The 13,028-nt window shown below is 48.5% G+C and overlaps 1 protein-coding gene across 2 annotated transcripts in view; it reads right to left on the reverse strand.

The window, feature by feature from the left end:
- Positions 1 to 10,784: 10,784 nt before the first annotated feature.
- LOC143781227 (tyrosinase-like) overlaps positions 10,785 to 13,028 on the reverse strand; it is a 301,860-nt gene continuing 299,616 nt past the window's right edge. For both annotated transcript variants that reach the window (XM_077267712.1, XM_077267711.1), the window contains exon 5: positions 10,785 to 11,433. In XM_077267712.1, the coding sequence (XP_077123827.1) occupies positions 11,226 to 11,433 (208 nt within the window). In that variant the 3' untranslated portion in view covers positions 10,785 to 11,225. The remainder of the gene's footprint in view (positions 11,434 to 13,028) is intronic.

A 13,028-nucleotide genomic window follows, 5' to 3' on the forward strand; every position in this document is an offset into this window, starting at 1 on the left:
ACCAGCAGGGCGGACGGCCTGTTGCCCCACAGCACCCATGCTGCGAGACTGAGCCCCCAAGACTCCAGACCGCGCCGCCCCACCAGCACAAAGCCACAGCAACAATGGCCGCCACACAGCACCAGCACCAAAATGAAAAGGAGTATTTAAACTCACCTTCCTCCAGCTCTTCAGTGAGAGCCAAAATGGGCTAGACCCCTTACTTTGCAGTCTCCTGCTAATTAAAATCACCTGAGCCAAATGGGAGGAGTGCTGGTCCAAAAAAAGAGACAAGTACATGCTTTGTGCAAAAAGAAAAAAAAAAGAGCATGAACCGCACATCCCAAAATCATACGTTGATCTAAAGCCGCTAGGCAAAAATTTAAATACTGAACATGAGGTTTTCAGTTTAACATTCTGATCAGACTGTATGAAGCCCACTGCCCCTTCACGGCAAACCTCGTAGTGGGTCCTAACGCCCTAACGGAGCGGAGCCGTGCGGCAACCACCGCCGCAGCGGCCATGCACCAGCAGGGCGGACGGCCTGTTGCCCCACAGCACCCCATTTTGGCTCTCACTGAAGAGCTGGAGGAAGGTGAGTTTAAATACTCCTTTTCATTTTGGTGCTGGTGCTGTGTGGCGGCCATTGTTGCTGTGGCTTTGTGCTGGTGGGGCGGCGCGGTCTGGAGTCATGGGGGCTCAGTCTCGCAGCATGGGTGCTGTGGGGCAACAGGCCGTCCGCCCTGCTGGTGCATGGCCGCTGCGGCAGTGGTCGCCACGCGGCTCCGCTCCGTTAGGGCGTTAGGACCCACTACGAGGTTTGCCGTGAAGGGGCAGTGGGCTTCATACAGTCTGATCAGAATGTTAAACTGAAAACCTCATGTTCAGTATTTAAATTTTTGCCTAGCGGCTTTAGATCAATGTATGATTTTGGGATGTGCGGTTCATGCTCTTTTTTTCCTTTTTGCACAAAGCATGTACTTGTCTCCTTTTTTTTGGACCAGCACTCCTCCCATTTGGCTCAGGTGATTTTAATTAGCAGGAGACTGCAAAGTAAGGGGTCTAGCCCATTTTGGCTCTCACTGAAGAGCTGGAGGAAGGTGAGTTTAAATACTCCTTTTCATTTTGGTGCTGGTGCTGTGTGGCGGCCATTGTTGCTGTGGCTTTGTGCTGGTGGGGCGGCGCGGTCTGGAGTCATGGGGGCTCAGTCTCGCAGCATGGGTGCTGTGGGGCAACAGGCCGTCCGCCCTGCTGGTGCATGGCCGCTGCGGCAGTGGTCGCCACGCGGCTCCGCTCCGTTAGGGCGTTAGGACCCACTACGAGGTTTGCCGTGAAGGGGCAGTGGGCTTCATACAGTCTGATCAGAATGTTAAACTGAAAACCTCATGTTCAGTATTTAAATTTTTGCCTAGCGGCTTTAGATCAATGTATGATTTTGGGATGTGCGGTTCATGCTCTCTTTTTTTCCTTTTTGCACAAAGCATGTACTTGTCTCTTTTTTTTGGACCAGCACTCCTCCCATTTGGCTCAGGTGATTTTAATTAGCAGGAGACTGCAAAGTAAGGGGTCTAGCCCATTTTGGCTCTCACTGAAGAGCTGGAGGAAGGTGAGTTTAAATACTCCTTTTCATTTTGGTGCTGGTGCTGTGTGGCGGCCATTGTTGCTGTGGCTTTGTGCTGGTGGGGCGGCGCGGTCTGGAGTCATGGGGGCTCAGTCTCGCAGCATGGGTGCTGTGGGGCAACAGGCCGTCCGCCCTGCTGGTGCATGGCCGCTGCGGCAGTGGTCGCCACGCGGCTCCGCTCCGTTAGGGCGTTAGGACCCACTACGAGGTTTGCCGTGAAGGGGCAGTGGGCTTCATACAGTCTGATCAGAATGTTAAACTGAAAACCTCATGTTCAGTATTTAAATTTTTGCCTAGCGGCTTTAGATCAATGTATGATTTTGGGATGTGCGGTTCATGCTCTTTTTTTCCTTTTTGCACAAAGCATGTACTTGTCTCTTTTTTTTGGACCAGCACTCCTCCCATTTGGCTCAGGTGATTTTAATTAGCAGGAGACTGCAAAGTAAGGGGTCTAGCCCATTTTGGCTCTCACTGAAGAGCTGGAGGAAGGTGAGTTTAAATACTCCTTTTCATTTTGGTGCTGGTGCTGTGTGGCGGCCATTGTTGCTGTGGCTTTGTGCTGGTGGGGCGGCGCGGTCTGGAGTCATGGGGGCTCAGTCTCGCAGCATGGGTGCTGTGGGGCAACAGGCCGTCCGCCCTGCTGGTGCATGGCCGCTGCGGCAGTGGTCGCCACGCGGCTCCGCTCCGTTAGGGCGTTAGGACCCACTACGAGGTTTGCCGTGAAGGGGCAGTGGGCTTCATACAGTCTGATCAGAATGTTAAACTGAAAACCTCATGTTCAGTATTTAAATTTTTGCCTAGCGGCTTTAGATCAATGTATGATTTTGGGATGTGCGGTTCATGCTCTTTTTTTCCTTTTTGCACAAAGCATGTACTTGTCTCTTTTTTTTGGACCAGCACTCCTCCCATTTGGCTCAGGTGATTTTAATTAGCAGGAGACTGCAAAGTAAGGGGTCTAGCCCATTTTGGCTCTCACTGAAGAGCTGGAGGAAGGTGAGTTTAAATACTCCTTTTCATTTTGGTGCTGGTGCTGTGTGGCGGCCATTGTTGCTGTGGCTTTGTGCTGGTGGGGCGGCGCGGTCTGGAGTCATGGGGGCTCAGTCTCGCAGCATGGGTGCTGTGGGGCAACAGGCCGTCCGCCCTGCTGGTGCATGGCCGCTGCGGCAGTGGTCGCCACGCGGCTCCGCTCCGTTAGGGCGTTAGGACCCACTACGAGGTTTGCCGTGAAGGGGCAGTGGGCTTCATACAGTCTGATCAGAATGTTAAACTGAAAACCTCATGTTCAGTATTTAAATTTTTGCCTAGCGGCTTTAGATCAATGTATGATTTTGGGATGTGCGGTTCATGCTCTTTTTTTCCTTTTTGCACAAAACAATGCAACATATGCCTGCAAAGCAAGGACCTCAGATACACCAGGCGTCAGCCAGAGATAACAGACTGAACAAAATGGCCTTGATTTTTTTGGGCCCACCAAAATTGTGTCAATAAGTTGGCTGTGACACACAAAAAAAATTGGAGTACTAAAATTGTAAGATATTTAGCGCAATGATATGCGATGCGTGTGGTGTACGAATCACAGTGATAAATATAAGAGCTGTAGCTAAATATTTTTGGGCCAGCTACAGATTTTTAGAGCAGTAAAATGGTGTCCAAAAATGTTGTAAGACGCTACAAAAAATTATATAGTACCAAAAAAAAGGCCACATTTTTCTGCACACTCACATCTGATGCCTGGGACAAATTTTTTTTTTTTTTTAAATTGTTAGATTTTCACGCTCTTGTATTGCAATGACCTGTGTGACCAAGCAAATAAATGTAGAAAAAAGGGGCTATGGATTGCTTTCTAATAAAATGAGCAGGTATAAGCTGCAAAAAAAAAATTGCCACGGATAACTGCAGCTAGGTATATATAAAATAAGCAGCAGCAGTGGAACGCCCGCCAGGGTCATGGGGTACTCGGTCCTGGGTCCGGTACTTAAAGGGATGGGTCACGGCGGCGATGACCCAGTCCATAGCCCTGGGTGCCCATGTAAAAGGGGATTTGAAATGGGAAATAAAGTTTGTTCTGATGACACCACCTGTGGTATTTGGTCATGGATGACCGACGCTGCTTAAAGGGAGTCCTCTGGGGTGATATTATGGCAGCTAAGATGGTATAACTTCAAACAGGTGAAGCTGGGTCCCCAGGGCTCCCGGTGTGTAGATAAACATGGTGGGTGGTGTAGTAAGAAACGGAGGACACAGGTTTGCAGTCTCTTAACCTTGTTTACTGATAAATTCAGGCAGCCACAGTCCAGGGTACCAGATCACGGATGCAGGTGTGATCCGGCTAGCTTGGAAGCGAGTTGGGAGTCCCCTTTACCAGGTGGGGTTGGAAGCGCTGTGGTGTAGTCCCTTGCTGCCTTAGGCCTCTCACAAGGTCCTCACGTATTCTCTCTGTCCTCCTTGCAGGTAGGACACTATCAGTACGACAGGTAGCTCGAGCCTTTTTACAGGGTCTCTATCATAACCCGGGCTCTATGTGCTACTGTGTCCTCAGGTTTCAATGGCAGACAGGTGACATGTAATCCAGCTGTCCTGCCGGTTTCTGCTGTGCGACTTGGAGTACAACACAACACCGGTCTTCCAGCTACCGGTATCTGCGCTCAGTAGGTAGGTAGTTCAATCGCAGCTAACCTCCCAGCTCTTCACTCTCCTGCGCCTCACTTCTCCTTCACGTTCTCTACAGCTTGTTCTCCTTTCCTTTCTCTCTCTCTTTTCCAGGAGCTGCAGCACCCTCGTGGCTGCATGGCGCCTCTCTCAGACCCTCTGCCTCAGACTGCTCCAGTCTGCTGTCTGGTATTTACTGACTCACTTTCCCTGCAGACCAGAATATATGTAGGGGAGCCACCCACAAGCTGGATCAGAGCCACCCCTTCTGGCCTGCAGTATGAACATGTTGCATGCTTGTGATACCTAATAAAATAATAATAAAAGGGATAAAAGGAGCTTCCAAGCATGACATTACTCTCCCCGTGAGGAAAGCACTGCCACTGTGACAACCAGGAACCTGGGGTGTCACAGCAGCAGACAGTAATGGAGCCTCTATATGTATGCAGTGAGATCTATGTACTCACATACAGTGCATGCAGGCCTTGCACTGATGTAGATATGTGCACATAGACTCCCCTGCCTATCTAATAATAATAATAAGCACTGCAATCTATGTACCCCCGAATTAGCCCTAAAAAAGACTGCTGGTTTCTCAGGATTTGTGGACTGAACACTAGCAGACCCACACTAACTATTAAAAGAAAGAATCTGACCCTATCTCAGCAGCAGCTCTCCCTACACTAGCTCAGTCTGGAGCAGAATACGATGAGCAGGGCGGAGCCAGGTCTCTTATAGACCTGATGATGCTGTGCGGCCAGCCAATCACTGTAATAACACAACAAAGATGGCTGCGGCATTACAATGCATGGCAGACAATCCCTGCATGGTAAATGGTGCTCTAAAGAGCCCCAAAATTGCAGGGTGGAGACCTGAGCTCCCGACAAATAATCCCGGAAATATTAGGTGCTCGCCGAGTACACCGAGCATAGTGATACTCGGGCGAGTACCGAGTAGTGGCGAGCACATTCACTCATCACTAATTCGAACTTGTGATCATTGGGAACAAGCAGTTGTGATTGGCACTTGGGAAAATGCAATTGTGATTGACACTTGTAAGGTCTGGGGACAAGCAGCTGTGATTGGCACTTGTGAGCTCTGGGTACAAACAGTTGTGATTGGCACTTGTGAGGTCTGGAGACAAGCAGTTGTGATTGGCACTTGTGAGGTCTGTAGACAAGCAGTTGTGATTTGGCACGTGTGAACTCTGGGGAAAAGCAGTTGTGATTTGGCACTTGTGAGGTCTAGGGACAAGCAGTTGTGATTGGCACTTGTGAGCTCTGGGGACAAGCAGTTGTAATCTGCACTTGTGAGCTCTGAGGACAAGCAGTTGTGATTGGCACATGTGAGCCCTGGGGCAAGCAGTTGTGATTGGCACATGTGAGCTCTGGGGACAAGCACTTGTGATTGGCACATGTGAGCTCTGGGGATAAGCAGTTGTGATTGGCAAATGTGAGCTCTGGGGATAAGCAGTTGTGATCTGCACTTGTGAGCTCTGGGGATAAGCAGTTGTGATTGGCACATGTGAGCTCTGGGGATAAGCATTTGTGATTTGGCACTTGTGAGCTCTGTGGACAAGCAGTTGTGATTGCCACTTGTGAGCTCTGTGGACAAGCAGTTGTGATTGGCACATGTGAGCTCTGGGGACAAGCAGTTGTGATTGGCACATGTGAGCTCTGGAGACAAGCAGTTGTGATTGGTACATGTGAGCTGTGGGGACAAGCAGTTGTGATTGGCACATGTGAGCTGTGGGGACAAGCAGTTGTGATTGGCACATGTGAGCTCTGGGGACAAGCAGTTGTGATTGGCATATGTGAGCTGTGGGGATAAGCAGTTGTGATTTGGCACTTGTGAGGTCTGGGGGCAAGCAGTGGTAATTTGGCACATGTGAGTTCTGGGGACAAGCAGTTGTGATTAGCACATGTGAGCTCTGGGGTTATACAGTTGTGATTGGCACATGTGAGCTCTGGGGATGAGCAGTTGTGATTGGCACATGTGAGCTCGGGGGTTATACAGTTGTGATTTCACATGTGAGCTCTTGGGAAAATCAGTTGTGATTGGCACTTGTGAGTTCTGGGGATAAGCAGTTGTGATTAGCACATGTGAGCTCTGGTGATAAGCAGCTCTGAGTAGCACATGTGAGCTCTGTGTACAAGCAGTGGTGATTTGGCACTTGTGAGATCTGGGGGCAAGCATTTGTGATTGGCACATGTGAGTTCTGGGGATAAGCATTTGTGCTTGCCACTTGTGAGCTCTGGGGACAAGCAGTTGTGATTGGCACATGTGAGCTTTGGGGATAAGCAGTTGTGACTTGGCACTTGTGAACTCTGGGTTTAAGCAGTAGTGATTGGCACATGTGAGCTCTGGGGATAAGCAGTTGTGATTGGCACATGTGAGCTCTGGGGATAATAATTTGTGATTTGGCACTTGTGAACTCTGGGTTTAAGCAGTTGTAGTTGGGCACATGTGATCTCTGGGGATAAGCAGTTGTGATTGGCTCATGTGAGCTCTGGGGTTATACATTTGCGATTGGCACATGTGAGCTCTGAGGACAAGCAGTTGTGATTGGCACATGTAAGCTTTGGGGACAAGCAGTTGTGATTGGCACATGTGAGCTCTGGGAATAAGCAGTTGTGATTGGCACTTGTGAGCTCTGGGGACAAGCAGCTCTGATTGGCACATGTGAGCTCTGGGGATAAGCAGTTGTGATTGGCACATGTGAGCTCTGGGGATAATAATTTGTGATTTGGCACTTGTGAACTCGGGGTGTAAGCAGTTGTGATTGGGCACATGTGATCTCTGGGGATAAGCAGTTGTGATTGGCACATGTGAGCTCGGGGGTTATACAGTTGCGATTGGCACATGTGAGCTCTGGGGACAAGCAGTTATGATTGGCACATGTAAGCTCTGGGGACAAGCAGTTGTGATTGGCACATGTAAGCTTTGGGGACAAGCAGTTGTGATTGGGCACATGTGATCTCTGGGGATAAGCAGTTGTGATTGGCACATGTGAGCTGGGGGTTATACAGTTGTGATTGGCACATGTGAGCTCTGGGGACAAGCAGTTGTGATTGGCACATGTAAGCTCTGGGGACAAGCAGTTGTGATTGGCACATGTGAGCTTCTGAGAATAAGCAGTTGTGATTGGCACTTGTGAGCTCTGGGGACAAGCAGCTCTGATTGGCACATGTGAGCTCTGGGGATAAGCAGTTGTGATTGGCACATGTGAGCTCTGGGGATAATAATTTGTGATTTGGCATTTGTGAGCTCTGGGGACAAGCAGCTCTGATTGGCACATGTGAGCTCGGGGGATAAGCAGTTGTGATTGGCACATGTGAGCTCTGGGGATAATAATTTGTGATTTGGCACTTGTGAGCTCTGGGGACAAGCAGCTCTGATTGGCACATGTGAGCTCTGGGGATAAGCAGTTGTGATTGGCACATGTGAGCTCTGGGGATAATAATTTGTGATTTGGCACTTGTGAACTCTGGGTGTAAGCAGTTGTGATTGGGCACATGTGAGCTCTGGGGACAAGCAGTTGTGATTGGCACATGTAAGCTCTGGGGACAAGCAGTTGTGATTGGCACATGTGAGCTCTGGGAATAAGCAGTTGTGATTGGCACTTGTGAGCTCTGGGGACAAGCAGCTCTGATTGGCACATGTGAGCTCTGGGGATAAGCAGTTGTGATTGGCACATGTGAGCTCTGGGGATAATAATTTGTGATTTGGCACTTGTGAACTCTGGGTATAAGCAGTAGTGATTGGGCACATGTGATCTCTGGGGATAAGCAGTTGTGATTGGCACATGTGAGCTCGGGGGTTATACAGTTGTGATTGGCACATGTGAGCTCTGGGGACAAGCAGTTGTGATTGGCACATGTGAGCTCTGGGGACAAGCAGTTGTGATTGGCACATGTGAGCTCTGGGGACAAGCAGTTGTGATTGGCACATGTGAGCTCTGGGAATAAGAAGTTGTGATTGGCACTTGTGAGGACTGAGGGCAAGCATTTGTGATTGAAACATGTGAGCTCTGGGGATAAGCAGTTGTGAATTGGCACTTGTGAGCTCTGGGGATAATAATTTGTGATTTGCCACTTGTGAACTCTGGGTTTAAGCAGTTGTGATTTGACACATGTGAGCTCTGGGTATAAGCAGCTGTGATTGGCCCATGTGAGCTCTGGGGTTATACAGATGTGATTGGCACATGTGGACTCTGGGGACAAGCAGTTGTGATTGCACATGTGAGCTCTGGGGATAAGCAGTTGTGATTGGCACTTGTGAGCTCTGGGGAAAAGCAGTGGTGATTTGGCACTTGTGAGGTCTGGGGGCAAGCAGTTCTGATTAGCACATGTGAGCTCTGGGGTTAAACAGTTGTGATTGGCACATGTAAGCTCTGGGGACAAGCAGTTGTGCTTGGCACATGTGAGCTCTGGGGATAAGCATTTGTGCTCGCCAATTGTGGGCTCTGGGGATAAGCAGTTGTGATTGGCACTTGTGAGCTCTGGGGACAAACAGTTGTGATTTCACACGTGAGCTCTGGGGACAAGCAGTTGTGATTGGCACATATGAGCTCTCGGGATAAGCTGTTGTGATTTGGCACATGTGAGGTCTGGGGATAAGCAGTTGTGATTTGGCATTTGTGAGGTCTGGGGCAAGCAGTTGTGATTGAAACATGGGAGCTCTCGGGTTAAACAGTTGTGATTGGCACATGTGAGCTCTGGGGATAAGCAGTTGTGATTGGCACATGTGAGTTCTGGGGACAAGCAGCTCTGATTAGCACATGTGAGCTCTGGGGACCAGCAGTTGTGATTTTGAACTTGTGAGCTCTGGGGAGAAGCAGCTTTGATTGGTACTTGTGAGCTCTGGGGACAAGCAGCTCTGATTGGCACATGTGAGCTCTGGGGATAAGCAGTTGTGATTGGCACATGTGAGCTCTTGAGGTAAGCATTTGTGATTTGGCACTTGTGAACTCTGGGTATAAGCATTTGTGCTTGCCACTTGTGAGCTCTCTGGACAAACAGTTGTGATTTGGCACTTGTGAACTCTGTGGACAAGCAGTTGTGATTTAAAACTTGTGAACTTCAGGGATAAGCAGTTGTGATTGGCACATGTGAGTTCTGGGAATAAGCAGTTGTGATTGGCACAAGTGAGCTCTGGGAATAAGCAGTGGTGATTTGGCACTTGTGAGGTCTGGGGGCAAGCAGTTGTGATTGGCACATGTGAGCTCTGGGGTTAAACAGTTGTGATTGGCACATGTGAGCTCTGGGGATGAGCAGTTGTGATTGGCACATGTGAGCTCTGGGGACGAGCAGTTATGATTGGCACATGTGAGCTCTGGGGACAAGCATTTGTGATTTTGAACTTGTGAGTTCTGGGAATAAGCAGTTGTGATTGGCACATGTGAGCTCTGGTGATAAGCAGCCATGATTAGCACATGTGAGCTCTGGGGATAAGCAGTGGTGATTTGGCACTTGTGAGGTCTGGGGGCCAGCAGTTGTGATTGGCACATGTGAGCTCTGGGGTTAAACAGTTGTGATTGGCACATGTGAGCTCTGGGGATGAGCAGTTGTGATTGGCACATGTGAGCTCTGGGGACTAACAGTTGTGATTGGCACATGTGACTTCTTGGGATAAGCAGCTTTGATTGGCACTTGTGAGCTCTGGGGAGAAGCAGCTCTGATTGGCACTTGTGAGCTCTGGGGACAAGCAGCTCTGATTGGCACATGTGAGCTCTGGGGATAATAATTTCTGATTTGGCACTTGTGAACTCTGGGGATAAGCAGTTGTGATTTGGCACTTGTGAGGTCTGGGGGCAAGCAGTTGTGATTGGCACATGTGAGTTCTGGGGATAAGCATTTGTGCTTGCCACTTGTGAGCTCCTTGGATAAACAGTTGTGATTTGGCACATGTGAGCTCTGGGGACAAGCAATTGTGATTGGCACATGTGAGCTCTGGGGACAAGCAATTGTGATTGGCACATGTGAGCTCTGGGGATAAGCAGTTGTGATTTTGCACATGTGAACTCTGGGTACAAGCAGTTGTGACTGGCACATGTGAGCTCTGGGGATAAGCAGTTGTGATTGGCACATGTGAGCTTTGGGAATAAGCAGTTGTGATTTTGCACTTGTGAACTCTGGGGACAAGCAGTTGTGATTGGCACATGTGAGCTCTGGGGACAAGCAGTTGTGATTAGCACATGTGAGCTCTTGGGACAAGCAGTTGTGATTAGCACATGTGAGGTCTGGGGACAAGTCGTTGTTATTTGGCACTTGTGAGCTCTGGGGACAAGCAGTTGTGATTGGCACATGTGAGCTGTGGGGACAAGCAGTTGTGATTGGCACATATGAGGTCTGGGGATAAGCAGTTGTGATTGGCACATGTGAGCTCTGGGGATAAGCAGTTGTGATTGGCACATGTGAGCTGTGGGGACAAGCAGTTGTGATTGGCACATGTGAGGTCTGGGGATAAGCAGTTCTGATTGGCACATGTGAGCACATGATACTTAAACAATAATCCACATTTGAGTTTTCTCCTTTTTTATTTGACACCACAAATGATAGATACATTTCTTATAGATGCAACACACACATAGTTGCCTATTATCCTTCCAAGTTACTAATTAAATGCAACAGAAAGACTGCCGTACTGTCCTTGTACCAGGATCATTAGATGTTTTATAGAACAATATTTTTTGCTCCTTCCCAGGCAATTGTGAAAAATTGTGGAGAAAAGGGGGTGATGCTAAAATGAGACAACCATGAAGGAGGCGTAATTAAAAGTGACAGACGTGTGTAGCACGATTTACCAAAACGCTCCTTAAGGTAGAGTCGCTATGATAAATTTGCACATTTCTTGTATGCACACTATAAACTGCAATACTGTCCCTCTCGGATCAGAGCAGCACTTCATGACAGGCATGACGGTGTAAGAATGTTTCTCCAATTCCTGTAAACGAGTTCATGATTAATGCAGCATCTTATTGATAATTTTTCCTCTTCAATGGCCGCTTCCAATGGAAATCAGAATATTCATATCCAAACTCTGTAGACTTCTGGACAAGATCTTTGTTCTTATAACATGGAAAATATGGGGTACAACAATCATTTGGGCCCTGACCCAGCTCACTGTTCTCAGGGTAAGTCTCAGGGGATCCGTTGTATTTGGTAATCCATGTTTCAAAGATCCTATATAGAATATGGGAAAAAAAATGGTACACAGATTAGAGTAAGTATGCAGGGCACAAGACAATTCTGCAGAATATGATCATCAACAATATCAGGTGAGGCTATATAGAATAATGGAAAAAGATCTGAAATGGTGAGTTCTATGAAAATATAAAAGACCAAGTGGCAAGGTCAACATGAGTCAAATACACATGCAATGATAGAACGTCTCAATGCTACCTTCCAGAGTCTAAAATTTCTTCTAGGGCTATGTCCCTGGTCAGTAGGAGTGCTTAGTACACAGTCCCTTGTAAGATTCAAAACAACCAGTGCTCAGACACTGGTGTGTATCAATGGCCATAGTGCTCAGTCTCTGGTGTGTATCAGTGGTCATAGTGCTCAGTGACTGGTGTGTATCAGTGGCCATAGTGCTCAGTCAGTGGTGTGTATCAGTGGCCATCGTGCTCAGTCACTGGTGTGTATCAGTGGCCATAGTGCTCAGTCACTGGTGTGCATCAGTGGCCATCGTGCTCAGTCACTGGTGTGTATCAGTGGTCATAGTGCTCAGTCACTGGTGAGTATCAGTGGTCATAGTGCTCAGTCACTGGTGTGTATCAGTGGTCATAGTACTCAGTCACTGGTGAGTATCCTAAGGTGTGTCACTGGTGTGTCACTGGTGTGTCACTGGTGAGTAACCCTAAGGTGTGTATCAGTTGTCATAGTGCTCAGTCACTGGTGTGTATCAGTGGCCATAGTGCTCAGTCTCTGGTGTGTATCAGTGGTCATAGTGCTCAGTGACTGGTGTGTATCAGTGGCCATAGTGCTCAGTCAGTGGTGTGTATCAGTGGCCATCGTGCTCAGTCACTGGTGTGTATCAGTGGCCATAGTGCTCAGTCACTGGTGTGCATCAGTGGCCATCGTGCTCAGTCACTGGTGTGCATCAGTGGCCATCGTGCTCAGTCACTGGTGTGTATCAGTGGTCATAGTGCTCAGTCACTGGTGAGTATCAGTGGTCATAGTGCTCAGTCACTGGTGTGTATCAGTGGTCATAGTGCTCAGTCACTGGTGAGTATCAGTGGTCATAGTGCTCAGTCACTGGTGAGTATCAGTGGTCATAGTGCTCAGTCACTGGTGTGTATCAGTGGTCATAGTGCTCAGTCACTGGTGTGTATCAGTGGTCATAGTGCTCAGTCACTGGTGTGTATCAGTGGTCATAGTGCTCAGTCACTGGTGTGTATCAGTGGTCATAGTGCTCAGTCACTGGTGTGTATCAGTGGCCATAGTGCTCAGTCACTGGTGTGTATCAGTTGTCATAGTGCTCAGTCACTGGTGTGTATCAGTGGTCATAGTGCTCAGTCACTGGTGTGTATCAGTGGTCATAGAGCTCAGTCACTGGTGTGTATCAGTGGTCATAGTGCTCAGTCACTGGTGTGTATCAGTGGTCATAGTGCTCAGTCACTGGTGTGTATCAGTGGCCATAGTGCTCAGTGACTGGTGTGTATCAGTTGTCATAGTGCTCAGTCACTGGTGTGTATCAGTTGTCATAGTGCTCAGTCACTGGTGTGTAACAGTGGTCATAGTGCTCAGTCACTGGTGTGTATCAGTGGTCATAGTGC

This window comes from Ranitomeya variabilis, chromosome 6 (genome assembly GCF_051348905.1).
Source record: "Ranitomeya variabilis isolate aRanVar5 chromosome 6, aRanVar5.hap1, whole genome shotgun sequence".
NCBI lineage: Eukaryota > Metazoa > Chordata > Amphibia > Anura > Dendrobatidae > Ranitomeya > Ranitomeya variabilis.